This window comes from Serinus canaria, chromosome 12, assembly GCF_022539315.1.
Source record: "Serinus canaria isolate serCan28SL12 chromosome 12, serCan2020, whole genome shotgun sequence".
Lineage (NCBI taxonomy): Eukaryota > Metazoa > Chordata > Aves > Passeriformes > Fringillidae > Serinus > Serinus canaria.
In genome coordinates, this window is record NC_066326.1 from 20,699,736 (window position 1) to 20,727,205 (window position 27,470).

General features: G+C 42.6%; 3 protein-coding genes across 22 annotated transcripts in view; 1 reads left to right on the top strand and 2 right to left on the bottom strand.

The window, feature by feature from the left end:
- SUSD3 (sushi domain containing 3) overlaps positions 1-2,116 on the bottom strand; it is a 31,149-nt gene extending 29,033 nt beyond the window's left edge. For 2 of the 3 annotated variants that reach the window (XR_007778634.1, XM_050979341.1), the window contains exon 1: positions 734-2,116. Coding sequence is in view for 2 of the 3 variants with exons in the window: in XM_050979341.1 (XP_050835298.1) it covers positions 734-1,290 (557 nt within the window). In the remaining variant the exon portion in view is untranslated. The remainder of the gene's footprint in view (positions 1-733) is intronic. The other variant, XM_050979342.1, reaches the window with a different exon arrangement.
- On the top strand, positions 1-27,467 carry LOC127060078 (uncharacterized). 12 transcript variants are annotated; one of them, XR_007778643.1, is made up of 5 exons: positions 1-520; positions 2,181-2,264; positions 2,345-2,527; positions 4,956-5,019; positions 16,515-17,697. XR_007778643.1 is itself a non-coding variant. In XM_050979350.1 (2 exons), the coding sequence occupies exons 1-2, from the start codon at positions 5-7 to the stop codon at positions 26,385-26,387; spliced, it is 552 nt and encodes a 183-aa protein (XP_050835307.1). In that variant the 5' UTR covers positions 1-4; the 3' UTR covers positions 26,388-26,784. The 12 variants fall into 12 exon arrangements, 4 of the variants coding, with proteins under 4 accessions (XP_050835307.1, XP_050835309.1, XP_050835308.1 ...); XR_007778637.1 differs by lacking the exons at positions 4,956-5,019; positions 16,515-17,697 and adding an exon at positions 22,311-22,429 and having other exon boundaries at positions 2,186-2,264; XR_007778641.1 differs by having other exon boundaries at positions 2,345-5,019.
- Positions 10,468-27,470, bottom strand: part of FGD3 (FYVE, RhoGEF and PH domain containing 3) — a 107,303-nt gene continuing 90,300 nt past the window's right edge. For all 7 annotated transcript variants that reach the window (XM_050979333.1, XM_050979337.1, XM_050979332.1 and 4 more), the window contains 4 exons: positions 22,347-22,469; positions 19,344-19,496; positions 17,704-17,844; positions 10,468-11,871 (listed from right to left, as the gene is read on the bottom strand). In XM_050979333.1, coding sequence (XP_050835290.1) covers positions 11,647-11,871; positions 17,704-17,844; positions 19,344-19,496; positions 22,347-22,469 — 642 coding nt within the window. In that variant the 3' untranslated portion in view covers positions 10,468-11,646. The remainder of the gene's footprint in view (positions 11,872-17,703; positions 17,845-19,343; positions 19,497-22,346; positions 22,470-27,470) is intronic.

Consider the following 27,470-nt stretch of genomic DNA (forward strand, 5'->3'; position numbering starts at 1 on the left):
AGCAATGTCTCCGAGAACCAGCAATCCCCTCTGCCCCCATGCACTCGTCCCCTGTGCCGTGGCCATCCCAGCGACTGAACCCCAAACTTCTATCATTGAACCGCAGCGCCTCGTCTCTGGGAGCAATCACACCTCCCTTCCTCCCTCCCTCCCTCCGCCCCAGGGCCCGGGCAGCCCCCGGGTGAGCCGCTCGGACGGCTCTGGAGTACGGCTGCTGTGTGCAGCCCTGGCGGCGCTCGGCCTCTCCGCCCGAGACGCAGTCCAGCACCGGCCCCGCTCGGCGCCCCAAGTGCAGCCCCGGGAGAGCTGTCCAAGGGTCGCCGGGACCCGCCGGGACACCCCGTGCTGGGGTGGCTCCGGGACGGTTCCAGGACACCCGTCTCGAGGTGTGCCCGAGAACTTCAGGGTGCGGATCAGTGTCCCCTCCGCGCTCCGCGGCTGCAGGGACCGGCCGGAGGCAGCACGGAGTGGGACGAGAGGAGCCCCTGCCCGGCGCGAGGTTCCGGAGCTGAGAGGGAAGGTAACGCAACCCCGCGGGGGTCTCCCTCCCGGGGACATAAAACACCTCTGTCCAGGGATACCGCGGTCTGCCCCGGCCACCCCGCTTCCGTACGTGGGAGGAATCCTGCACCCTGACCGGGGTCTGGCGCTACCCCCGCTGACATCCTCCCTCCCCTCTGCTGCGACGCAGGAGGGAACTTGTGTGAGGAACGACGCGGGACTACGCTCGTACCTGTGTATCCGCGGGGGCTGTCCCGCCCTAGCGCAGAGGTGCGCGGTGCGTCCCGCCCGCGTGTGCTGGCGCCCGGCATGGCTCCGCCGAGCGCCGCCGAGCCCCGCCGTGACGAGCCGCCCGGCAGGTGCACCGCTCCCGCACCCGCCCGCCCTCCGCCGGGGCCGGGCCGGGGGGCGCAGCGCGGCACGGCCCATCCCGGGGAGCCCCGCCGGGCGCCCGCCCCGCGGCCCCTCTGTGACACACGCGGGGCGGGGGAGGAAGGGCAGCGGAGCGAAAGGAGGCGCCGCTCGCGGCTGAGGCAGCCGGGCCGCCGCCGGAGCTTGGGGGCCCGGGATAGCGCCGTGCCCTGACGGCCCCGGGGTTTGGCTTGGTTCTTCGCCGGCCCGCGCGGCGCCCCACGAGCGGCCAGGCGGGGACTGGCAGAGACTGCCTGCCCCTCGCTGCCCGCCCTGCCCGCTGCCTGCCCTCCCTCTACTGCCTGCCATCAGTCCCCGATGGACCCAGGCTGGTGCTGAAAGCCTGCAGAGCCTCAGATACCTCAGACTGGTTCTCATGGGTCCAGTCTAGCAAACACAGTATGTGGTTATATTCCAGGAGCAGAATCTCTCACGTACATTTCGTTTATGGTCTACAAAGTTGTGTTTGTTTTCACTGGGATCTGCAACTAAGCCCACTGGATGGTTCCCAGATCCATCATCCTATCCGGAGCTGCGTGGCACACACAAACACGCACAGGCTACTTGGGGAAGCCCAAGTGCCTTGTGCATGCTGCGTGTGTCATTTTGTGCTTGTCACATCCTGGCCCATGTCACCCCCTGCCACTTACTGCCCTTGCAGCATTACCACAGTGAGTCTGGGTTTCAGCAGTGTTTGCCAAGATCCTTGATTTGCTGACACTGGCAGTGGATCCAAAAAAGACCTTTAATGGTCTGCACTGTGTGTCCACAGAAAGCGAGGAGGAACAACTGGGTCTGCTGAAGAAGCTCTGTATGTTGGTGCTGACCCTATAGTCTGGGGCCCACACCAAGAACTGCAGCTATCAACACTCTTTTCACTTGTTATACCTTCTCATTATTTTTTTCACCTGGAATTAGGAGGAAAAAATAGTCTGAAGGAGAGATTAAATTCAAAGGTACTCGAAACCCAAATAGACTAAAAAACCTCTTAAGGCTCTTCTGGAAACATCAAATAGAGCAGGATCATGCCCACATGAAATGGTGACAGCTCAGTGTGCTGCTGGCCATTGCACTCTTTCCTATGAGCTTATCTGCCAGGGAGGCCTCAGGAATATTGCAGATATAAGGGACTGCTATTTCCATCTCTACTACTAAATCACATTCAAAAACCAATGCTTGGTCACATTGTAGTAAAACTCCAGCATTTTTGAAAATGCTGCAGCTTATGAATTAGGTTTGTATTTCTGATAATGTCAAATATTAATCAGTCTAGGTCAAAAAGAAACTGAAGTTCCTCCAGTCAAGTCCAGTGAAACCAGAGGAATACCGAAGACAGAGAAGTAGTTTTTTCTGTAAGCTACTACCCCTGCAGCTGCTGTTACACAATTCAAGTTGAACACAAGTGTGTTGCAAGTCAAATCTTTCCTTACAGACACACACAGAAGAAAATTAAGCAGCAGCACCTGAATTCCACTCACCTCATGGCAGCATTCAGATTTGCTTTGTAAGGGAATGTATAACCCAACAGCACTGGTTTTGCTCCACATGTCCTGGAACACCACACATGGCACTGTGGCGTAACACCCCAGAACATCACTCACCTCCCTAGCTGCAGGTGAGTGCTTTCATAATTTTAATGCCTCTGGTTTCACCTTCAGCATCAGGGGAAGCCATGTAGCCTCAGCCAGACAAAATCCCTGCTTTTTCTTAGGGATTATTTAATAGTTGGATTTCACTAAACTTCCCTAAAACATTGCCTTTCTTTTGATCCTAGTTATTAGAGTTGGCCCCAGGCATGCTAAGAGCACAAGACTACTGAAGTGACAGTCCCCAGCAAAGCTGCCGGGACAGCTGCAGGCGCCAGGCAGGGACTGCCTGCCCCTGGCTGCCCACCCTAACAGGGACATGCTCCCAGATCCCAGCCCAGTGATGGCAGCTTTCCAGCCCTCCAGCAGCAGCAAGCTGATCCCCTTTCTCCTCTCCTGCCTGGCCCTGCTGCCACCCCCTTCTTCCCTGAGCCTCAGGAGCTGAGGCTGGCTCAGCTGAGCATCTGCCCCTCGGACCCAGGCAGTGACTCTTGGATTTGCCTACACGTCTCAGAGCCTTAGGCAGACCCTGTTGCTTGTTCTGTAACTCTTGAAAAGAATAGTAGCTCTCAGCCTCAGCTTCTGTTTAGTTAGATCACATATGCACAGGTGTGATAGCTAAAAGCTTAGCAATTAGATTGCTGAAAGAAAAATGTGACCTTTAGAAGTGACATGAGATGATCTGGTGGGTTGTCAGTTCTGTTGCTGTTACTGGATCAGTGGTGTGCTGCTGTCCCAGGGAGATGGCTTCACTCTGCCCCCTGACTTTTCCTCCTCTCCCAGATATAGGTTTCACTCACAGTATCACAGGATTAACTAGGTTGGAAATACCTTTGAGGTGACTTAGTCCAACCTATGACCTAACACCACCTTGTCAACAATACCATGGCACTGAGTGGCATGTCCAGTCTTTTCTTAACCATCTCCAAGGATGGTGACTCCACCACCTTCCTGGGCAGCCCTTTCCAATGCCAAAACACTCTTTCTGTGTAGAATCTTTTCCTTATGTTAAGCCTAAACTTCCCCTGGTGCAGCTTAAGGCTGTGTTGTCTTATCATGTTAATTGTCTGGGAGAAGAGACCAGCCCCCACCTGGCTGCACCCTCCTGTCAGGGTGAGTTGTAGAGAGTGATGAGGACTGATGAGCCTCCTCTTCTCCAGGATCAGCAACCTCAGCCCTCTCAACTGCTCCTCACAGGGCTTGCATTCCAGACCCCTCACCAGCCTTGTTGCCCTTCTCTGGACACACTCCAGCCCCTCAATGTCCTTTCTAAATTGGGGGACCCAGAACGGGACACAGCACTCAAGACAGGGAGTGGAATGAGATGGGCTTTAAGGTTACTGCCCACCCAAACCATTCTGTGATTCTATGATAGATGTGTGACTGAAGTGTGGCTTCTCTCAGCAGGGAGAAGTGATGCTCCCCAGTGTGGAAGAAACCAACCTGGTCCTGTACCAGGGAGTACTGTGTGCAGAGACCTGGAGAGTCCTTTCTTCCAAGGACATTCTGTATGCCCATGCCCAGATCCATTTGGGCTCTTCCAGTGGCTCCTTTGGGCTATCAGTGGCACAGAGCTCTGTAAAGATGGCTCATGTGACCTGCTTGCCTGCTGCAAACTCCAGTGTGTTTTCCTTGTTTCTAGTCGGTGTTAGGGAGGTGGTGGGTTCAACTTGGGGCCACAGCTCAGGAACTATTTTCTTGTATTACAATTAAGTGCCATCTAGTGCCACAGTATAGAAAAACACAGCAGCACACGGGTACATATATCCCATTGGAGCCTGAAAATGCTGAACTAATTTGAGGAGAGAACATTTTGGTTGCTTCTTTTATAGAAGTGAATAAATTCAGTGTGACAGGCCAAGTGGCATCAATACACATTCTGTTTGTCAGTAACTTGGAAAAACAAACACTCTGAGAACAACCATTTGTGTCTTCAGTCCAAGATAAAATGTTGCTGTGAACACTCACAAAAGCTATCTCCTCCAGCATTGTTTGGGGCTAATCAGCACGATTCCAGTTAAGCAGACATGGCCTTACAAATTCAATTATTAATTTCCTTCTCCTAATATCTGCTTTTTACAAATGTCAGGATTCATTCTATATTTGGTTATTCTCTACCAGAGATGATCTCTATATTATATAAACCTCAAGGAAACATAGAAACAGAATGATTAGGGGACCTTAAAGTCAATCCAGTTCCACCCCCTGCAATGGCCAGAGACACCTTCCACTAGCACAGGCTGCTCCAAGACCCATCCAGCCTGGCCCTGGACACTGCCAGGAATGGGGCAGCCACAGATTCTCTGGGCAGCCTGTGCCAGGGCCTCACCACCCTTGTAGTAAAGAATTTATTCCTAATATCCAGTCCAACACTGCCCTCCTTCAGTTTAAAGTTGCTTCCTGTTGTCCCATTGCTCTATGCCCTGGTGAATACCAAGTAAATTTCCCTCATTTCAGAGAAACACCATTCACTTGGGGGGACCGGCTCAGAACTTGTCCTGAACCATGGCGTCTTTGTAAGGTTGGTGTGGTGAAGTTGGCACATGTGATCAAATCCTGGGGATCTGATCTGCATAACTCAAGTTCATGTGACACCAGCAAGTGCTTTAGACCCTTGCACGAGATGCATATTAGATTTGCTTTTATCCCTTCAAAACAGCAAAAGGAAGCAATCTCTAAGGAGCATAGTAAAGCGTTATGCTGTTCCTGAGTGACAATTTCATTACAGACTTACAGAAATGCATTATTATCCTAAACCTAGTTCATACTTCAGAAATCAGGGAAGAATTGCTAACCTGCCCCAAGTTTGACAAAAAATTGATCTCTCAGGGGAAGGAAAAAAAAAAAAAAAAAAAGCATCTATTGGAATAATACTGTAGTGTCAGGTTTTTCTCTGTGCTAGGAGAAATGGAGAAATGGTGGGAAATTCACCGTAGAGGGAGAACATTAACTATTTGCAAGCCAAGACCAATGAAAACCTTCTGGGCCTTGTCTTCAAATGTGGAGCGGACATCCTGCTCAAGTTTCCTAGGGACAGCAAAAGCTGTGCTGTAAATCACTGATTATCTCAGTCTTTGCAAGAAGCAGAAATGCTTAAAGATCAATAAAGTTGGATCCTCAGCTAATTTAACAGAGAGCTGTAACAAAATCCATCCATTCATACCAGCCAAGGAGCTCCGCAGTGTCCATTCTAACAAATAAAGATATATTTTATTTTATGGTGGATGCTCAGTGCTTTTCACAGCTCTGCATTTCCTCTGTGAAATTTTAAATGGATTGTTGTGTTGCCACATTTCTCTTCACAGAGAAAATCAAGGCACAATTATTCCCAAGAATATTTCTGGGTTTCACATTCTCTCAATTTCAGAGAAAGGAAAAATAATTTTAATCTCATTTGCTGTGCCTGTGTTTATGTAAAAGTAGAATGCAATATGGAGATTGTTTACCCACAGGGATGGTGTTTTGTTTCCTTGGCCTGTCAGGGCCAGGTGTATGTGTGTGTGTGTGTGTGTGTGTGTGTGTGTGTGTTTGTGTCAGGACTCTGGGCTGACAGTCACAAGATTCTGTGCAGGGTGTGCAGCTGATTGCTTGGCAGATTCAGTTTAGATGTAATGTAACACAGTGTAATATAATATAGAATAATACAGTATGATAAAGTAATTAGCGATATGATATGATATGGTACGATATGATATGGTATGATGATATGATATGATATGATGGAGTCCTCCTCATCATTCCTCCCTGCCACAGGGATCCCTGCAAATCCTATATTGTTGCAATTCTATTAAGCAATTTTTATTTTAACCTTTTGCACTTTTCAATTCACACAATGGATTTGTCACAAAGTAGTGTATTCAACTATAATTGCACAGATGCTCTGCAACATTGTCAGTTTGCTCATTTAGCAAAGGGCAGTGATTGAAGGATATGTGTGTACATGTCCAGCATCAACTTCAAAACAGACTGAACTGATATTGGTTAGTATTTCTTCTTTGAGCTGGCTTCAGGGACTGAACAAGCAAAGTATTGCCCACCAGCAAAGCCCTGGCACATCATTGTTGTTCAAGACAGTCAAAATGGCACAAGATGCTAAAAAGAGAAAATATTCAAGTATTCTTTGCCACAGATATAAACAGTCTGGGACAGAAATGTGAGAAAAAAAATTCCCTGCCCTAGCATCTGCCCTTGACCCACTTCATGTCCTGTGGCCAAAGAAAGGAGACTCAAGGAGGGGAAACAAATGTGGTCAGAACTACCCAGCAACGAACAAAGGAACAGACTGTTTAGCTACGGAAAGAGATACCTGGGAAGACCCAGTACAGTTATGTGCAACCTCAGGGTCCTGAGGAAGGTTACAGGGAAGCTGTTCAGTGCTGCTTCCCAGGCCAGACCTGGAAGATGCCAGCACTATAGCTTCAAAAAAGGGAAGAAATTTTCCAGCCAAGGTGGGGTTTAGGTACAGAATTCTTTGACACAAGATATTGAGGATATTAAAAATAAAAAAAAAAAAAAAAAAAGAATTTTCGGTGAAAAATATCATCAGCTAAGTACTAGGTCAAAAATCCTCTAAGGGGTTATTAAAGGCCAGGTACCATCTTTAGCTTGGGATATCTCTGAGAGTTGGGCAGTTGGCAGTCACACATCCATACATGTTCCTTCACAGCTGCTTTGGAGACTGGTTCCTCACCTGGCTAAGCTCTGTGCTCTGTGCTCTGATCAGGTACAGATGCTCACCTCCCACATCCACAAGCCTCATTTCCACATCACTGTTGGAGAAGGACATACATACAGTCCCAGTGTGCTCCAGCACAGTGATTACTTTGTTCCAACTCTGAAGATGCTTATAATGGACATAAAAACATATCCCTCATTTTCACTGCTCTACTGTATTTTATCTCTCTGAGCAGCTTCAGCATCAAACAAGAAACTCACAGCGTTGTCATCTTTCTCTCTCAAGTAGCTGTGAGCATCTGTCAGTGACAAGTAATTCCATGAAAACAGAAAAAAGATCTGGGATTCACATTCCCTCCCTTGCATCATCTTTAGAAGCAGTTTTACATACATGTATATGATTGTGCTCACCTCGTGAGGAATCATGGGGTTCAGATAAGAGATAAATCAATTCTCCCTTGTGAGGGTGGTGAGGCCCAGGCACAGGATGCCCAGAGAATCTGTGGTTGCCCTATACCTGGAGAGTCCAAGGACAAGTTAGACACTGGGGCTTGGAGCACCCTGGGATAGTAGAAGATGTCCCTGCTCATGGTAGGACGTGGATGATCTTAAAGTCCCTTCCAATCTAAACAATACTGTGATTCTATGATTTAACAAAAACCCTTATTTGATCACAACCAGGCATTGGTATGATGGCACTAGTTCTCCTAAACCCTTAGTCAATGAACTCTGTGTAACCCATCATAGCCAACAGAGGCTGGAAGATGAGTAAACCAAATGAGTACACTGAAATCTAGCCTTTTTATAAGAGAATAACATGAATAATAAATAGTCCATCTGAATGGATCAGTCCCTTTTGCCTCTGTGAAAACCTGGCCCAGATTCCCTGGTGCTGATGGTCTGCAGCAGACGCAGCAGGTAAGGACCATCCATTTCCCAGTTTTCCTGTTTCTCAGTAGATTTGTCCATGCTGACTTTGCCCCAGTGGACCCTGGACACAATACCCCGATCATTTAGACACCCATGAGCAATTTGGGACCAGAGATATCAAAAGGTCACACATAATTTAGCAAAACCACAACTTCCTCCTTCATTATTTTGAATGGAGACATTGATTTAAAATAAAACCTCTTAACTGACTTTTTTGATTTTGTGTAGTCTTCGTGTTGACAGTAAGGCTTGTCCAAGCTCAAAGATGACAGCAGTAGAGCTCCGGTATTGCTTGTACAGTACCAAAGGCTCATATGTAGGTGCAGATGATGTAGGTGAATCAACTGGATCCAGATAATTTCTGGAATGCTGTGTCTCGCCGAATTGTTCCTCATCCTCATCAATGTCATTCCTCATCCTGATCACCTCACTTTCTCATCATCTGCAAAATAAGCCACCCACCAACATGCATCCCACCTCTAGGAAGGAAATAAATAATTGGAGACTGGCCCCGTCTGTCTGCTCTGTCACTGCCTTTTTCCCTTGCCAGTTCTTTGTATTTTTGCTCTTCTGTCTGAAAGCATAACACCACATCTTAATAGGAAAATTAATAAGTAAACACTCAGAATGAAAAATTTGTGGGAATGAGATTAAATACAGCTAATTGATTTGTTAATGAAATCTTCCTGAAAAAAATCCAGGGTTGTTCAAACCCTTAATCTGTGATTGTCAATTTACAGAAAAATTGCAGGAAAAAATGACAAAGATCAGTTTAATTCAGGCAAGAGATGATGGGCACCTTGGAGAGAGACAGCAGCTCCTGGAGAAGCAAAGCTTTATCCAACTGTTGACAGGAAGGACCAAGAAAGCTCTCTCAAGATTTGTGAGGTTTAGCTCCAAAACACAGCAGAACTTTGGCATCCTGCAGTGCCTGAGAGCCCAGAGCACCACAGCTTGGTTTAATTCTGCCCCAGCCATGCTCAGAGCAGGAATGCTTTGTCAATGAGGCAGGTAGGTCTGGTGCCTTGACCTGACAGGCAGAGTCAGAAAGACCTGGTGGGTTTTACTTCATGGTTGCAAGAAGCAAAGTGGAGAAGATTTGTTGATGCAGCTCCACAGGCCACATCCCTCATGGACAGACAAGGCTTATTGTGAGATTTTGGCATCTTTTGTGAAATGTGCTGATGTCAGGACACTGCAGCTATGGGTATTGTACTTTTAATACCCACTTAATCAAAATTCAGTCCCCTGGTTGAACTTAACTGCTGCTGCCATATTTAAATTTTTTTCTCTGGTCTTATCATGGCAGATAATAATTCATATATAATTCAGCCCTGTGCAGAGCTAGAAAGGGGCTCTTAGTGGCTTAAATCTTATTTATGCACTAATACGAAGGCATGCGTAGTATTTATGGAATGCTTAATCCCTGTGCTAACCCTCTGCACAGAAGCAGCTCCCAAACACAGCAGAACAGCTTTTATGACAAATACTGTCAGCAACACCTATTTCTTTAGCTTTGTGAGTTCCTACTTCCTTCCAAAGGAGAGAAGATTAGGAAGGAGAACGAAACAAAGGTCCTAACCCTCCAGCCTTTGATCTGGATGAGATTAGATCCTGCTGTAAATTTAGGACAAGCCTTCAGAGATGTGTGGTGATTTCTCAGAGCTTGATTGTGATTTCAAAGCAGCATTGTATTCTGGGACCTAGTGCTGGTCCATCAATGCCAACCAAGAGAGACTCTCCTACAACAGCTTTCTGTAGTCTGGGGCTGTTCTCTGAGGGTGCTTTGCTCTTGCATTACTGCACGTTGGTTTGTTAATGTGCTCACTATGCACATTTCCCTTGATTTGCTTAAAATCATAGAATGATAGAACGTTAGCACATTGTAAACAAACACCCCACCTCCAAACCAGAAATGTTCCTAAATGAGTAAATTTTTAAGCACTCTATATCATTACATTTTCAAGGAAGCTTGGGAGAAGAAATAACACACACTGGAAAGAATTCCGTTTCATGGTTAAAGCTACTCTTCAAGAAATCTTTTCTGTGTAGACTCTTGGGAGAGGGTGGATAGGGAAGAAAGATGCAAGTCTCAAGAAAATTTGCCAGTAGATAATCAAATAACTGGCCTCTAATTTTTTATCATCATGGACTTCAGATATATGATTTATTCACCAGTGTAAAAAATATACCAAACCCCAAACAAGGATAAGTCCTTTTCTGTAGGTCCAAAAAATACTCACTGATGGAGATCACTAATTTTCAACAATCCTAAAAACCTCTGTCTGTATGAAGCATTTCTTCCTCTCTATCAATATCAGAAAATGTAGAAGGCTGAAGAAGAAACAAAAGTTAAACCAAACCATTTAAAAATACAGTACTGTGACAGATTTTATTTCATTTTGATCAACACTACATGCTTACTATGACTAGGAACAGACATGCCTTTTTTTTTGGTTTGTTTTAGACTTTTATAATTTTTTTTTAACCTATATTAAATGTTGACCTAAACTTTGCTGTGCCTTGGAAATCTGGCTCCGGAGTTAACTGCAGGAATTTTTATTTAAATAGGTAAGCATTTATGTTTGAAAATAAGACAAAAACAGGTGAACAGGGAAAATCAATTACAAATTCGGTTCATACAAACATCTCTTACACTATGTACTAAATCCTGTTAATTAGCTGAGGTCTTTTAAAAATTCTTAAAATACTTATGAAACATTATTTACAAATTATATAAATAAAATCTAGGCCACTTAAATTAACCAATGCAACAAAAAAGTCACCTTTTTGTATGGTATGTACTAAAAATGTTTTTGTTTATTGATCATAACCCAGTTTGCAGTATAAAATGTTTGTTCACTTACATCAAAATGTGTTCCAATAGAAGGAAGAAAGGTATTGTTTCCAGAAGAAAGCAATCAATATAATAAATGCTTAAAGTCAATGAGACTTCTTTATGTTCTGTTCTGCACCATTTGCAGTCATTTTTAGAAGTCCCTTCTACACTATTTGTCATTTGAACAGCTCATCTCAACACAGCAAAGACATGGTTTTAGCAACAGGAAAATACTCAGTACATTGCTCACACATCACAAAGACCTTACCAGGAAGGCGAGGCAGAGAATGGAATGTCAGTGGCCAGCACAAGCCTTTACAACATTTAACTTAAAAGGCAGCATTTATAGAACTAATCACAGAATATACACATCCTGCACTCAACAGCAATCAAAAGGACTGGAAAATATACATTTAGGAAACAAGACTGATGATTTTCCATTACCTTTGTTAAAATTAATGCTTTGCTCCTTGCCTTTTGTTTTAAAACCAACATTGACACCACCACAACTATAACTCTTTCTTTAACATAATATATGGCAGGTAACTAATGTATTTGAAAAATATACAATAAAAGGTGAGAAACCACTGAACTTCCTATGCAGACACATAAAAATATAAAGCCATATAGATTCCAAAGTGCCATGAATACCAAATTCAAGTGATGGTTTTTAGAATGTAGGAAAGAAACGAAATGAAACTTGCTCTATGGATTGCTGAGCCCTTCAGCTGTATCCTCAGTCTCTCCTTTGGCAGCTTTGGTGAGAATTTCCATCCATTTCATCTGCATCTCTTCATCTTCTGCACTAAAATAGAGAGTTTGATGGGACTGGCAAAGCTTAAAAACGTGCTTCAGATCAAACTTCTCACCAGAACCTGGTAAACTGACTTCATAGCCAGGCAGAGGGATTGGACGTGGGCTTCGTCCATCCTAAAGGAGAGAAAACAAACGTAAGGATTCAGGACCAGATGCAGTTTGAGGTGGGAGGGGGGTTACACTGCATGGAGCCAGCAGGCACACACTGCAGGAAGCACACAGACGCAGTCCCAGGCTCCTTGTTCAGCACTGCAACGAAGGAAGCGGGGACAAGGCAGTACCGACTGCTCAGCTTAAACCAGCAAAAAGCAATGACTTAGTGGTGCTTTATTCTTACTTCACTGATTTTCTTTCACAGTAAATATGGCCAGAGATTTTCATATAATTTCATGTAACTTATGTGTGTGTCTTTTACAAAACTTCCTCTGCATTAGGTACAGGCAACGGGAGCCTGTCTAGAAGAGTTTGATGTTGTCCCTTTTGAACATCATGGGATATTTTGTAGGATTGGTTAAAAGGAAGCAATTAAGCAAAGCTGGACCCTGCGAGATACCAAGGCAACTAAAGGGCAAGAGAAAAGTCTTTGGAAGAAAAGACAATTTTTGATTTTCAGTAATTTATGATTCTTTTGAGAGATGTCAAGAAAACCAGTGCTCAAATTCTTGATCATCCTTTCAAAGCCAGATTGGCTCACAGATCTAAGGAGCAATACAGCTCTCAGTCACATCTTGAGCATCAACCAACTCCTCTCCTAAGCTCTCGAGAAAGACATATTTTAGCAAGGCAAGGTGAGCCATGGCCAAGCAACCTCTTCAACTGCTCCCAGCAAAGTGTTTCTAAAGATGAGTTCTGAAGTCTGAATCACACAGGCATCAAGCATCTGTACAAAGCTGTCACCTTCTGTAGCAGCTGCTTGTGTTGCAGCCCCATACCAAAGCTAACGAAGCATCCCACAGAGAGCTGGCAAAATCATTCTTTTGTCAGCCCACACCAAATGCAGATACCTTGGTAAATCTGGAAGAGGACCAAAACTCTGAAAAAAATTGGCCAAAATAGATGCCTACTTTTCTCACACTTTGTCTAAAGTAATTCAAGTACCAAAACTGCTCACATTAATGCAGACACATACATTAACTAAATTGTCAAGAAATACAGTAAAAAAAGGATCACAGTTTATTAATACAGTTTATCAATACAGGCTTCTTGATTTATTCATCTATTGCTTGTTATTGTCATGCAAAAATGCCAGAGTCCAACTTCTTGAAGACCAAGCACTGTTCAACAAGATTTAAGGCAGCTCTAGGCTAAACACTAAAATTACACTCAGTTCCCATTTGAGTGTAACTAGTTGTCCTAAATGCAGCACAGTTTCTATTCCCTGAAACCACAGCCACATCCCTAAAAACAGGAAGGTCTTGCCCATGCAGAAGAACTGGCATGTACAGAGCAGCTCCTGCACACGTGGCACTGCTCAAGCAAGCAAACATGAGACTGATGAACACAAATGCACACAAGCACATGCATGCTCAAGCATGCCTGTTTCACTGGTCTTGGTTTGGAAGAGTAGACATTTAGACTTGTCAAATGGAAAATTATAGGTTGCCCATGACAATGACAAATGATGTTATTTGTAGCCACAAAGTGCACTGTAAGAGCAAACTGATGTTTGAATTGTATAATGTGCACCTACCCAACATGTGCAGACACAGGCAAATTAAGCGGTCTGCCTTTGGTGTTGCATCCTCTCTTAATATGCTGCCCTTGACACTTTGTCTGTACCTGCCTGATCCAAAAGGAAGGGATTTACATTATCTCTGAAAAGCTGTACTACTGAGAGGTAAAGGTAGAGCACTTGGCCTTGAGGAATACCCCACCCCCAATCCAGACTTTTCTTTAGGACCAGCAGCATCCGTGGATGTCCGTAGCCCTTCCCTCCTACCTGAAGCCCAGCAAATCCAGCAGCTATTATGCATCCATGAGGAATTCCAGCCTTATACTGAGCATGCAAGTAGGACTTGCAGGCCTTATAAGAAAGATGAAATATATGTTTTCGTTTTAAGAGCCTACAGGATTTGGCTGGTTGGGGTGTAATTTAAAAAAAAATATTTCTGCATGCAACATAGTACGACTGCAAGATACTGGTATTTCATCAAATCAAAATACCCAGTGCTAAAAGATCTTCACTTTAGGACTGATTACAATAATTTTCCTCAGATAGTGAGTGAGTGATAGATAAAAGTTTAGTGGATGTGTAGTACTGTCACTAATCACAAGCACTGTGCACTCATCTTGACTCTCAGCAGCACAACACAAATGGTTTATTTATCTAGGTCATTAGAGCAGCATGTATTTATTGTTTTGTTACAGCCATTGCAACACACAGGGTTTAAGATTCAGTGCCACCACACAGGCAGTTCTGTTTCAGGCATACAGACATGTCTCTGGCACTGCACAGGTCTTTGCAGTGTATAAGCCCTTTTGGACAACAATGACCCACCAATGGCATTTTCCCCCTCCTACTTCCGAGTGAGCTTAGAAAATCCATGGTTTTTTCTACCCAAACTCCACTCTTTATCCACTCATGATCTAACCCCAACCTTACACAAGTCATTGAGAGACTCCTGTGATCTTCAGAACCAAAAAAGGGCAAGCAGAGTTTACTGCAGGGCCAGGTAAAATTTCGACTGAACAGGATAAACAGGCAAGCAAAAAAAAACAAACAAAAAAACTTCTCAAAAAACCCTGAGGTCAATTTCAAACTCAGCTACTCCCTTATTTTCTATAAGTAAATCATATTTACATGATGAATGAAAAATGTCTCTTCTTTATAAAGCAAAATTTTCTCTTGGATCAAGCTTGATCTGATATATACATAAATATAGCTATATATCTGATACATACTTTAATATACTAGTATACCTCTAGCTATACTAGTTTTACCCTTCATATTTCTTCAAAATCCATTACTTTTCCAGCTATCCTGGAAGACTTTACACATCTCACTCAGATAAGTTCATGTCAAAGCTCTACAAGTAGCTGTGCATTTTACAAAACAAGCGGGAGCAGAAGGTCCAGGTGGAGCCCTTGAAAAGACTAATTTATTTATTTATTTAAGACTAATTCTTAAAACTGCTGATCCTTACACTTGAAGCGGTCTTTGCTTAGAAGTAAACTCCTATAATTTCACTGAGATAAGCACAACAAACAGCTGTACAAATTGTGACTCCATTTGTCGACAAATCAAATTGGTATGATTCCCAAACCTAAATAAGCTGGGAAACCTCATGCTTAAAGTCTTATGCAAGACTTGAACTGTGAACTCTCAGGGGATTAATTCATTCTCCTGGAATGAAAGAGCAAAAAGAGCAGTTTTCTTGCTATTTTAAATCTGTGAGTCATGTTTCTACCTGCACTAGCATCCATTCTTTCGCATGAGGGCCAGGGGTTCAGAGGAAGAAGCTTTCACTGTATTCAAAGCTCCAGATTCAGCTTGGTTTGCTCCTTCTTCCCAAGAGGCAGCTATTCTTTCTGTTCTTCTTAACAATAATCCCCCAATTTCAAACTTCTACAGTCATGCTTTACTCTGTGCTCCAAGACTTTAATACTATTGTTGGCAAAAGATACATCTCAGGCACTGAAATGCTTCTTTGCAGGTCTAAAGAGGTCTGTGAGATCCAGAAAGGTGGTTATGCAAAACAGAACTATGCCTGGAAAAAGAATATTTAAGCATATGAGTGGCTTCCAACTGATTCCAAACATTCAGACACCAGTAATGAAGCTCTGGAAGAGATTTTTCTCAGAAGTTTAGTGTATCCTATGTAAACCAGGATTAACAAGAATGTTGGATTAATATCAAGAAATAGGACTTCCTAATTTTTTCTTGCAGTTGGATGCAAAAGTGAAGTATACAAATGGGAATGGCAGGCCCTTGAAGAAAGGAGTAACTTTTGTTGTTTAAAGTCTCATTCCGGACAGTAAATGCTGGGTTTGGAATGTAAGATAAATAACCTTATTCTTTTGCTTTCTTGATACTTTATTGGGAGAATTCTCTCACCCCTGAAATAGTTGAGGACACTAACCTTTAAATTTAACTGTCATAAAATTGACAATCAGTGCCAAAGGCATAATTTTCCCCTAAAAAAGTAAGATCTTACTAATAATATCAGCAGAGGCTCAAGATCAAATTTGGCAGGACGTGGACAAAGTACACAGCAACTGAAGCAGAGAAGTTCCCCCGGCTTCCATCTGTGGTTTTGCATGACTGTCAGGTGGGGCCTGCAGAATCAAGCATTATTGAGTTTGCACTGAATGCAGGTGATTTATGTCCATGAATTATTATTTGTGCTGTACTGCAACAAGTAGTTGGGCAGCAGGAGAAATTCTCAATCATACTGTGTAGGGGTGTCGCTTCCACTCAACTTCTCCCCCCACCACCTCTTGGATGACACACGTTTTTTCTGTGTGAGGAAGGCCAAAGAATTTAAACTCATCTCCCTCTATTTCCACTCTCCTTGCCCAAGTGTGAGACAATATGGCTTGCTTTGTGTGGATGCAGGGCTTGGACTGGCCCTTGGCTGAGGCACAGCTTGCACATCAGTTGAAAAGTTCTGTGGGTGAAGCTGTTCTCTCTGCTTGGCTTTTGGAAGCGTTGTTCCTTTCTCCAGACCCTGGCTCCAGAGAAAGTCAAAGACTGGATTTGTTGCCTTTGTTTTAGTGCCTTGTCTGAGGCTGTTTGCTTTTCCAATGTGTAATTTCAGCCACGTGTGTCCCACTGACTAGGAGGGAAACCAGGCAGGTCGCTGTCTGCAGGACAAATTGGAGGCTTACCCATTGCGGAGCTGGAACCACAGATGGAGCCAAGGGGGCTGAAGCTCCAAATTCAAGCCTCTTTGAGCACTATGTTTCAAACATTACACAAACTTACTTAAAGCCAGAGGTGCTCCTGCTGACAGGCTGCGAAATGAACACAGCTCTAATGACAAGGTGTAGTATTTGTCAATCAGATACAGGGTGAGCTTTACTCTGAAATGCTTTATAAAATCACAGGGAAAATTTATTTCCTTGACTGATCCTAGCCACAAACAGATGCTAATAAAAGGAAAACCTTTTTATCACTACAACTACAGCAGGGTAATCGCTGGCTGAATTCAGTTCCATTACTACTTCCATCCCACACAGGAGATAAAACAAAGCTGTGTATAAATGTGTCAAACGCCAAACACAAAACTGGATAGGGGGAATCTCCTTTCAGCATTGTTGTTCTTCAGTGCTAAGGAAGCATGACCTGCTAAGGAAGCATGATATTTCTAGTTTGGATATAGATCAAGGGATTCCATCCCTTGATTTTCATCAAACACAAACACTAGTTAGCTTCAACAGTACATTTAGAGACAAAAAACTTTTATAAATGTAAGTATTTCAATTAAAGATAAAACCCCATGATGCTATGACAAGGAGCTTTATAATTTTTCAGGCCGAAGAACATCTACATTTTCACAAATTCCTCTATCCCATCAACCCAGAACTAGGTTTTAAAAAAAAAGCTTGAACCAGCAGCTCCAGCAATTGCAATATCCAACCTCCTTTGCAGCTATATATATTTAACAGGAAAGTGCTTTTCCTAATGACAGCTTATAAAACCCTTGACTACACCTGTCTAAAACCTTAAAAAAGCTAAAGCATAACCTAATTATCCTTGTTTTGTCCTCTTTTTTTTTTTAATTTGAATGAAAAAGCAATGAGCTTTAACATTTGCTCACAACAGTATCAGCAGTAAGTACAGTAATAAGGTAACCTAAAATCTCTGAGGCTTTGTGCCTATCCAGATAGGAAATTCAGTTCTGTTGTTGAAACCAAGCCAAAGCCTTTGATGTGTTTCTCAGTTCAACATGTTTAAACTTATGCTTTTCTTTTTCTCTGTGTTAGCCCTCATGAATACCATCTTACCTGGCTGCTTCCTTGCAGATACAGAACAAGAGGTTCACTCTTGGGGATGGTCACCCACATTTTGTACCAAGTCTTCCCTTTTTCAAGGAACTGGAGGTAGCTGCTGAAGAGGCTGTTTTCAGCCACAAGGATGCTTTGCTTCTGGATGATGGGGAAAAAAATAAAACAGAGCTGTTTCCATTTATGTTTAAGTGTGCAAAATACTTAGAATTAAATCTAAAATACTCAAGTGGTGCAGAGACAAATGACACTTGAGGGCAAATGTTAGGTAGGCCATAACCAAATAAGAAATAGCATAATTCCATGTAACAGAGGCAGAGGCTAAACCACCATTCCCAGCAGACATGAAGCTAAATTCAACTTCCACCCAGTAAATTGAAAATGGTAATTAAGATGATGCACCTCATTTCTTGCTCAGCAAAGTAGGCTGGGAGATGACTTCAAATTAATGCAAAGGGTTTATGAACAGAACCTCTTGTGCATGGTGGAGCCAAATCAGAGTGCAAAAAATAATTGGAAGAAATTGTTGTGCTCTCATAGAAAGCAAAGAAAATCAAAATTCCTGTTTGAATTAGGATTTGCACAGAGGCCTTCCAAAGATTTCTGGCAGTTGCTAATAATATTAGTAAGTGGCAATCTCTTCAGCTTCTACTAAGCTTGTTAAGAAAGTTTAATGTAAATAGAAGGGAAAAAAAAAGCCACACTGATCTTTTCTTTCTATATACTGGCTTTCTTGCATTTTACCTTATCCTTTGAAGATTTAAGGAAAAAAACTAGCAGCCTGAGCAGAGGAGGGGAAAATGACACTTTTCCTTGAGTTTTTACAGCTTTTTGTTGTAATCTGTTTTCTGAAGTAAAGCCATGGGTCCTATTTCACTGGTTTGCCTCTTGGCTTTTCAGATCAACAGGGCTCTCTCTTCCCTGTGTAGGTGCAGTTTTACACCTGTAACTTTTCCTACTGAAACGGTGCTGCAAAGTTTGTCATGAGACTGTATTGGCACCCATAAAGAGCTCATCCTCTGTAGTCACAGCTGGAGCATATATCACAGAATCACAGAATGTTTGGGGTCAGAGGGTACTGTAAAGACCATCTCATTCCAACCTTCTGCCTCAGAGGACAATATCTGATAGGTTTTGATGGGGTCAGCTTCCAGATCCAGAACTTTTTCTGCACTCTGCAGACCTGGCAGCTCAGGTCAAGGAGGACCTGTGGCTTTACCCCACCCTATTGCTGAGATCTTGGATGTGTTTAGGTACAAAGCTGTCAAAGCCCCCAAGCAACAGAGTTGTTACGTGGAATTAAAAGCAAAAAAACAGATCTTATTTTTTGAAAAGTTACTGTGCACAGCTCAAGATTGGAAATATACCATAAAAAAAGAAGTCAGAGGGTTTTCCTTTTTTTCGTAAGTTTGGGAGCTGAAGCTTAGCTGCCAAACCTGTATGCACCCCTGTGTGAACAGCATCCTATGATGAATGCTCACCATCTACAAACAGCATCCAGGCTGCAGGCGTGTTCAATGAGATTTATAGGTCAGAGGATTAAATACCGTGGCGGGGCAGAAAAGAAAACTAATTTGATTAGCCTTTGCTAAATGCACTAAAAAAAGAGTCTCACAAAGTTTCTTAGCCAAAGCCTGTACCTCTGCAGCTAGTCTTTTCTTCTGTTCCCCAACTGCTTCCACCCCAGGGCTGCAGGGGCTTGCTGGGAGCTGCAGGAAACACTCTTTACACACTCGATTGTGGCGGCTGTTATCTGCAAGTGGCTTAAACTCAGAGCATTTTGCACAGATCACCTGTAACATACAGATGGTGTTTAATTAGTCATGTTTAAAGCACAACCCTTTATCAAAGAAATTGACTAACAGAATAGTTGTTAGTAAAGCAAAATTCTATGAAAGCTAATGTAAATGTAAGATAGACCAATAGAATATTTACTATATCTACCTCCATTAATAATTAATGTGCTTGTGATCCCATGCCATATATATACCAAAATACCAAATTAAGGAAAACTTATGTCTTTGGAGAAATACTGTATGTCTAACATCATGCAAGTTTGCTTTTCTTGCCTTTTCTTACAAGATTGTATAAGTCCAAAAGAGCTTAAGTTGATGAAGCAATTAGTGCTTTTTAATGGTCTAAGAAGGACTCATTTTCAGAATGAAAGTGGCTGACATTCCTCATCAATCAAGGATATCCTGGAGAACTGAGTAATCCAGAAAGTACCAACTATTTTAAGAACATAGTTCAATATATTATCCATTAAAAATTATTTGTCTGCCTCAGCTGCCAAGAGCATGCAATGGCACATTGAGCCTGAGGAACCAGTGCTTGGAAACAATGCTGGATCTTCAGCTCCAGAACCTCTTTTCATGCTAAAAATTTGTCTCTAATACACCTGCTCCAGGAAGACAAACTGTCCCCAGGGTGTCAGCCTGATGGACATCCATTCTGAATTCTGTACAATAATAACCAAAACCCACAGAACACACATATGTTTTTACATGGTTCACTGTAAGACTTTATTTACTATATGAAGAGGACTGCCTTAATTCAGGGAGTGTTACCCAAACAAAAGGAAGGCAGCATTTTTAGCAACATGATAGTCTTTCCTTCGGACAAATTAACTTATTTAATTTGAATGCTCTTGCCACACTACAAGGCATTGCACAACAAATGATTGTTTAACGATAAATTATTTATTTTGTAATTCTTGTTATCTCTTTGTTCCTGGAGGGAAGCCATTATTTCATTTCTTTAGTAGCACTGATTTTGCAATGGGATATTTTAAACCTGCAGCAATGTATTTCATGATTTAATAAAAGCAAACCCAGAAGATTGAAAATCCTAACTCTAGGGTAGAAATACCTCCTCCACAATTTAATTTCAGTTGCTGAGACTGAGGTTTCTTTAAACACCTTAACTATACACTTAGATCTGTCTGCAGATGAAAATTTATCTCTACTTCAAATGACTAATGTTATTTAAGTAACATTACTCTTAGTTACATTAGGAACACTGAATGAGGTTTCAAATCATTTTGCAGAAATCCATCTCATCTTGGCCATGATTGTGATTTACAGAAAAAAAAGGGAATTCAGCCATTGATAATTGGCTCTAGGTGAGGTGGCTAAGGGCTTTCAGTAACCCAGCCTCTGGGATGGATTGTCTTTGGTTTTTCAAGCAAAACACTTTTGCACAACATTTCTTTAGGGAAAGAAACGCAGAATCACAAAGTATGCTGAGTGGGAAGGGACCCACAAGGATTACCAAGTCCAGCTCCTTGTCCCGCAGAGGGCATCCCCAAGCATCACAACCTCTGCCTGAGAGTGTTGTCCAAACTCTCCTGGAGCTATGGCAGATTTAGTGCTGTGACTGCTTCCATGGAGAGCCTGTTCCAGTGCCTGACCTCTCTCTGGCGGAAGAACGTCTTTCTAACATCTACCCTAAACCTCCCCTGACACAACTTCAGGCCTTCCCCTTGGGTTCTAGAAAGAGATCACAGAAAGACATCAGTTGTGGGAACCCAGCACATCACTCCTGATGTCCGGAGCTACCGAGAGAGCCCCTGGGGGGGCTCGGGGGGCTTTGGAATGTTGCCCAAAAGCACTTGGTGGCTTGATTTTGATCCATCTAGGGATGTGCCACCGATGTATGAGGAGATGGAACCTGTGGGAATTACCTGGGTGCTAATGGTGAAGGGAAAAACGTAGTTATAGGGTAAATTATAGATTTTGGGGTTTTGTGCAGGGGGGTTATGGAGGCAAGACGGAGGAAACAGGGCAGGTCACAAGACTCTTCTTCCTTCTTCTTGTCGTCCATCTTCTGGTGTTGTGTTGGCACTTGGGGATTGGTCTGGGGTAAGAATGTACCCGGTGACGAGGGTGATAGGTATTGGGGATAAAAGGTAAATATAATACACGTAGTTTTTGATATAAAAGATGTGCCCGCCTTGGGGGAAGGTCAGAGTGCCTTTGGCTGCCGTGCTGGTCAGATCCCGGTCGGGCAGAGAAGGGACTTTGTAGAAAAGATATAATAAACAATTCTGAAGACCGAAAAACCCTGGAGTCCAGACTCATCTTTTGAGACACAGCCTGCCAGAACCATCCTAAGCGTGTGTGGGGACAGAGACGAACAGCCGGACCCCACAATCAGTCTGCCGCTCCTCCTCAGAGAAAGTTTTTGACCCAAGTGAGTCTCCCCTCAGCCTCCTCTTTTCCAGGCTAAAGAGAAGTGCCCTCAGCTGCTTCTCAGATGACTCCACTTTGCCATCTTCATTGCCCTCCTTTGGATGCTCTCCAATAGCTTAATACCATCTTTAATATTGCATGTTCAGCTGTTCATTTTAGAAGAGCTGCTGTCTGGGTGAAGTGAGGCTATCTTAAGGCCATTGCTTCTACAAACAAACTACAACCCCCTCCCCAGATACACTCCCATCCCCAGGAAAATCACCACCTTACTTTCTACCCACTGAGGCACTTCCCCCCTGATATCCAGAGAGTAAAGCAAGTGGAAAAATCTGCCCTGTCAATAACTTGCCATGAACCAGAATGTCTTTTAGTCCCTGCACTGATAAAATAAAAAATTGTCTTCTCTGGTCTCTGTAGAAGAAACTCAAGAGATGAGCATGCTGGGATACTTACTGCCCCACACTGCTTACAATGGTGCCGTCTCTTTGTGATGGAGTTGAAGCTCTCACTGCAGCTCTTACAAGACTGTTTCTCTTTGTCTCGCTTGGATTTGGAAGATTTCCTAGAGGAATCACTCTGAAATTAAAAGTACAAGTATGTAATTAAAAAATAATGAAAAATAATGGCAACATTGTTTATAGATGTAGTATATGATGTAAGTAATTCATGCTTTGGAAATTGTATAAAAATTTTAAAGATCCAACCATGCATCTGACCCCCATGGCCAGAAGCAGGGCTTTTCATTTTCAAAAGATTTCCCGGAGCCCAGATAAAATCATGGCCATTAACGAGTGAATGAGTCTTTCCTGGGTGATCAGCAACCATCTCCCAAGAATGTCCAGAATATTCACTGAACAACACCTGGGAGAGATTACATGAAAAAACAGGAGACGTCCTGGCTACAACTGAAAGGAAGACAATTTCAAGGAGCCCAGACAGACATCCAAACTTATGGACTGACTTTTGTACGGGACTGAATCTGTATAGTTCCTGTTATACATATGTAGGGACTTAGAGAAATCTTAGGTCATTTCTGCTCCAGGCAGAATAAGCTGTACATAAGCTGGCTACCTGGAGCAGTTGGGGTGACACTCTGGGGAGACACTGACACTACGTCCGTCTGTCCCAAGTTCACCCAGTGTCAAAGTCCGGGGTTGACGCTGTCTTGGCTGTGGTGGTTTTATAATATTCTATTTTTTTTGGTTGTCGATCTAATAAATTTATAAAATATTTTTTATATAAATGCGGCTGCCAATTTGATCATTTATAACAATAGAGTTCTACTGAAAAAGATCCTCTTTGAGGTTCACACCATTTTAGGAAAGAATTTCCATGACTCTGCTGCTTGCTTCAGCTGGACGGCTGGCTCCACCATCAGGGGTCTTGGGAGGACATCATCTGGTCTCAGCCCCTCTCTGCCCATTCATCTCCTTGCCACCATGGAGCATTCTCCTCTCCCTGTCTGACAGCACAGAGGTGGAGGAACAGCCAAGGTGGGCATCTCAAGAAAACTTCCCTTCCACCACTCACCTCTTCCTTTTTCAAGGTACATGTTGACTTTGTGAGTGTGCTGTAAACTTCCCTCCCTTGGTGGGAAGGAGATGTGAAGATCTGGGGGAAAATGGCTTGACTGAAGAAGTAAATGGTGTTAAGAGTGGGCTTTGTGCCACCCAACTTCAAATGCTTAATTTAGGAGTTTTCTTAGTCTCCCTCCCAGCCCAAGATGAAGCATAAGGCTCCTCAGGAAGGCAGGGACACCTATGCCAGGGACCTACACTCTCTGGGACCTGCTGTCTAGGTGGCCAGGCAAGGTTAGCCTCTAAATCCAAGCATATACTTAAAGTCAATCCGCAAACCCTATTGCACAATTTCCAGATCAATTGAATAGCATTACTGGATCCAGCATAAACTGTACTTCCCATGCCTGGAGGTGTTTAAGGCCAGATTGGATTCAGCTCTAAGCAACCTGGTCCAGTGGAAATTGTCCCTGCTCATGGTGGGGGTTGGATTGAGATGATCTTTAGTGTCCCTTTCATCCCAAACCATTCCATGATTCTATGATTAACATGCCAATGTGCAGATCACAAAAATACAATGTGTTGTATAAAGATGTCTTTAAATGTTTGATGAATGTCAGCAATATTTCGCAGCATTTCTCAACATTGTCAGAATACAGTGAGAACAGAAAAGTTTGAAACATTGCTATTGTAGCTGCAGAAAAAATAATAGAAATGAAAAAGTCTTTATTACTTGGCAAATTCCAGAGAGTTATTATAAAAGACTTTTTCAACAAAATGTTATTTAACTACTGACACTGAAAAAGAATTTTTAAAAAATTCCTTTCTATTCCTGTGAAAAAGAGGAGACCTTCCTGCACTGGCAGTGTCTTCATCCCACCCAGTGATGGCTCAGGTGACCTTACCACATACTCATAACACATTGTCTGAACAAAGAGGCTTTTGTAGTGAACAAGGATATGCATCCTAACTCGCACTGTTAATCCTAGATAAATGTAACAGTCAATTTGCCACTGTGTCCTTTATTACACAAGCTACTTTATTTACTGCTTATGCCTTTTAAAAGAGGTGCTAACACAGAGCTGCCCTCACTTCAGCATCTTGATAATAATGAGCTTGAATAATTGCCATATTTCTCACCTTTCTCAATATACCCAACTCTGTTTTGAAGCTGCTGAGTCTGACAGGAAAAAACACTCACAAAAATCTGTTCAGAGCTAGGATCTACTTCTTTCAGACTAGGCTTTTTGACTAATAATTTGCTCTTACTCTACTGCATTTAACTCTCTAAATCTTGACAGTTTCCTTGAATTTTAAAATTTTGGTGGAAAAATAGCATCTATCCCAGCAAGAGGTACAATTCATGCGACTGCAAGATGAAGGCCTGTGGCAGGCCTTCTTAGGTAAGCAGACAGATCTGAACTTAGTGAACTATGCAGCCTCCATTTGCTTCTGAAATGCAGGGGAGAATCACCAAAAAGCTGTTAGGAACAGCAAGAAAAGCAGTGGGTTTATGAGTCTGCTGTTACCATTATTTATAACTTGCTATACAGCTGGAGAATCACACAGTCCCAGAATGGTCTGGGGTGGAAGCGACCTTGAAGCCCATCCAGTCCCACCCTGCCATGGCCAGGGACACCTTCCACTAGCCCAGGTGGCTCCAAGCCCCAATGTCCAGCCTAGCCTTGGACACTTCCAGGGATCCAGAGGCAGCCAAAGCTGCTCTGTGCCAGGTATTTTATTCTGTCTGGGCTAGCAGGTAGAAATTCAGCCCCAATGTCATTCATGTGACTCATAAATACCATCTGATGAGGCTCTAACTTGAGACACATGAGCTACAAAGCAGTTTCAATTCTTTTCCTTCTTATTCTGCTCTTACAGGTGTATTTTCCATTTATAAATTAACTACCTGGAGCAACCCACAATGGGGTTGCAATCAGCAAGTGTTTCTGAAAATGCTTACTATAAGTGAAAAATAATTTAAAATTATATTGCCGATTTTGTACTTTGTATCTTTTCGTTTGTTTCTCTACATGCCAACATTATATTGGCAAGACTATGTGTAAGACATTTTCCACAGGCTCACATTTCCTCCTGCATACAGAAGTCTGAGCATAACCTGCACTAGCAGTGCAGATCAGCAAGAGAATTCAGCAAAGATGTACCATGATGCAATAGACAAGCAGATGATCCTTCCTGCAGTAGGACTTCATTGTGTGGTTATGCAAACATGAACGTGAATGCTGAAGAACATCCCAGAAACCTCTCAGGCAAGCTGGGAAAGCACAGGAAGGAGCTCCCAGTGTGCTGGCCACTACTACCACCAAGTGGTTTGCACGTGAAACTGTTGGGCACACAATGTATTGCTTGTGCTTTCACTGACATCATAGGGGTGTCAGCACTAAAAATTCATATTTTCTGAAGCTGCAACTAACATTTTTATTCATTATTCTCTTGATATTATTCATTTTTAGCAAAATTAGAGCCCAGAATCAATACTACATAATTTGGCGTATTTTTGTCTTTTTGATCAACTCCATTTTTTTTTCTATGTCAGGAATTAAATTTTTCTTTAAATACATGATATAAGGACAATTACTAAACATATCAAGATATGCTATCATGTGCAAACCACTGACACAACAATTTATAATCAACTAAAAAGATACAAGTTTTTAATTCAATTACAAATAAAATGTATATACTTAAGACCAACTAAAATTTTTATGTAGGCTTGGGGTTTTTTAATACTATAAAACATATTTATTTTTTTAAAGTAGTTCACTAAATACAGCATCTGTAACTCAAGGCACAAAACACTAATCACAAAACTGACTGTAAATAAAGAAAAAATTGTTAAGTGAAAACATTAACTGAAGACAAAAAATAACCAACAAGGAGCACACTAACAACAAAATCTTATAACTTGTTTTTTTTGTAGGTCAGGTTGCTGGCTTGTTTAACAGCTTTGCATTGACACTGTGCACTCTACCAGAAGGTTCCAAGCTTGGCCAGAGTCCTGGAGGTGCTGCTAAATGGCTCCTTAATTCCTAAAATCATCATGCTAATACATAACATCCTACAGCACATCTCTACAGGTAAGGGTATTTTTGGTGGTTGGTTGTTCTTGTTGAGGTTAATTTTGAGTAAATTCAACTAACCCTAGGCATTTCCTGAAAATTTTTTAATCTAGAAGAGAGAGATAAAACCAATAAAAATTAGACCTTACTAAGGACTCAAACCCTCGGTTTGATTCAGCAGCAGTTACAGCCATTTTACTGAGCAAAATGAATAATACCTTTGAAAGTATCTTTTGCTTTCGTAGCAGCCAATGTTTTACAGGCCAGAGACATACAATAACTACTACCATCTCTTCCTCTGCACTAACAGAAACATGGAAAGCATACTGTGGAAGAAGTATTATTCAAAAAGTGGTTCTGGAGATGAAATCCTGAGTTACACAATGCAACAGCATTAATCAGATATGCTTCCTGGTATCTTTTCGCCCTTCACCCTTCAATCAGAGTAGCTCCCTATCGCAATTTAAATACATGCATACAAAACCAAACAAACAAACAAAAAAAAAACCAACACCAAAAATGCTCACAAAACAACAAACAAATAAAAAGCCCACACAAATCTCCCCCTCTCCAAACTCAGTGCTACAAACTGAAGGAACCAACTCTGATGTGCGTGCAGCATGTATCTACTACCGAAGGAGTTATATTGCTTTAAGAACTCTATTCTTGCTCTGAGGAGAAGCCCCTTCACATCCAGCACTGTTAATAAAGTAATGTTGACTTTCTAACCCAGCAAATTGGTTAAAGAGTTTATTTCCTGGTTTTTGTGACACATCTGAGCAGGATTCAAATTCCCTGATGCTGCAAATGGCAACTAGCTGTGGGTATAACTTAGCCAGGAACCTAATGACAGCACAGCTGAGGCCACAGACAGCAGGATATAAACCCTATAAAACCTATATTAAAGTAGGATTATTTTTTCCTGCTATAAACATAACCCACCTCCCAACATTACTCTGACTAAAGTATTAGCTTCAAAT

Coding starts and splice junctions, on each gene's coding strand:
- LOC127060078 (XM_050979349.1), top strand. CDS start 5: ATGTCTCCGAGAACCAGCAATCCCCTCTGCCCCCATGCACTCGTCCCC. Junction 521..2,185: donor TTCCGGAGCTGAGAGGGAAG/GTAACGCAACCC, acceptor TAATCAGTCTAG/GTCAAAAAGAAACTGAAGTT.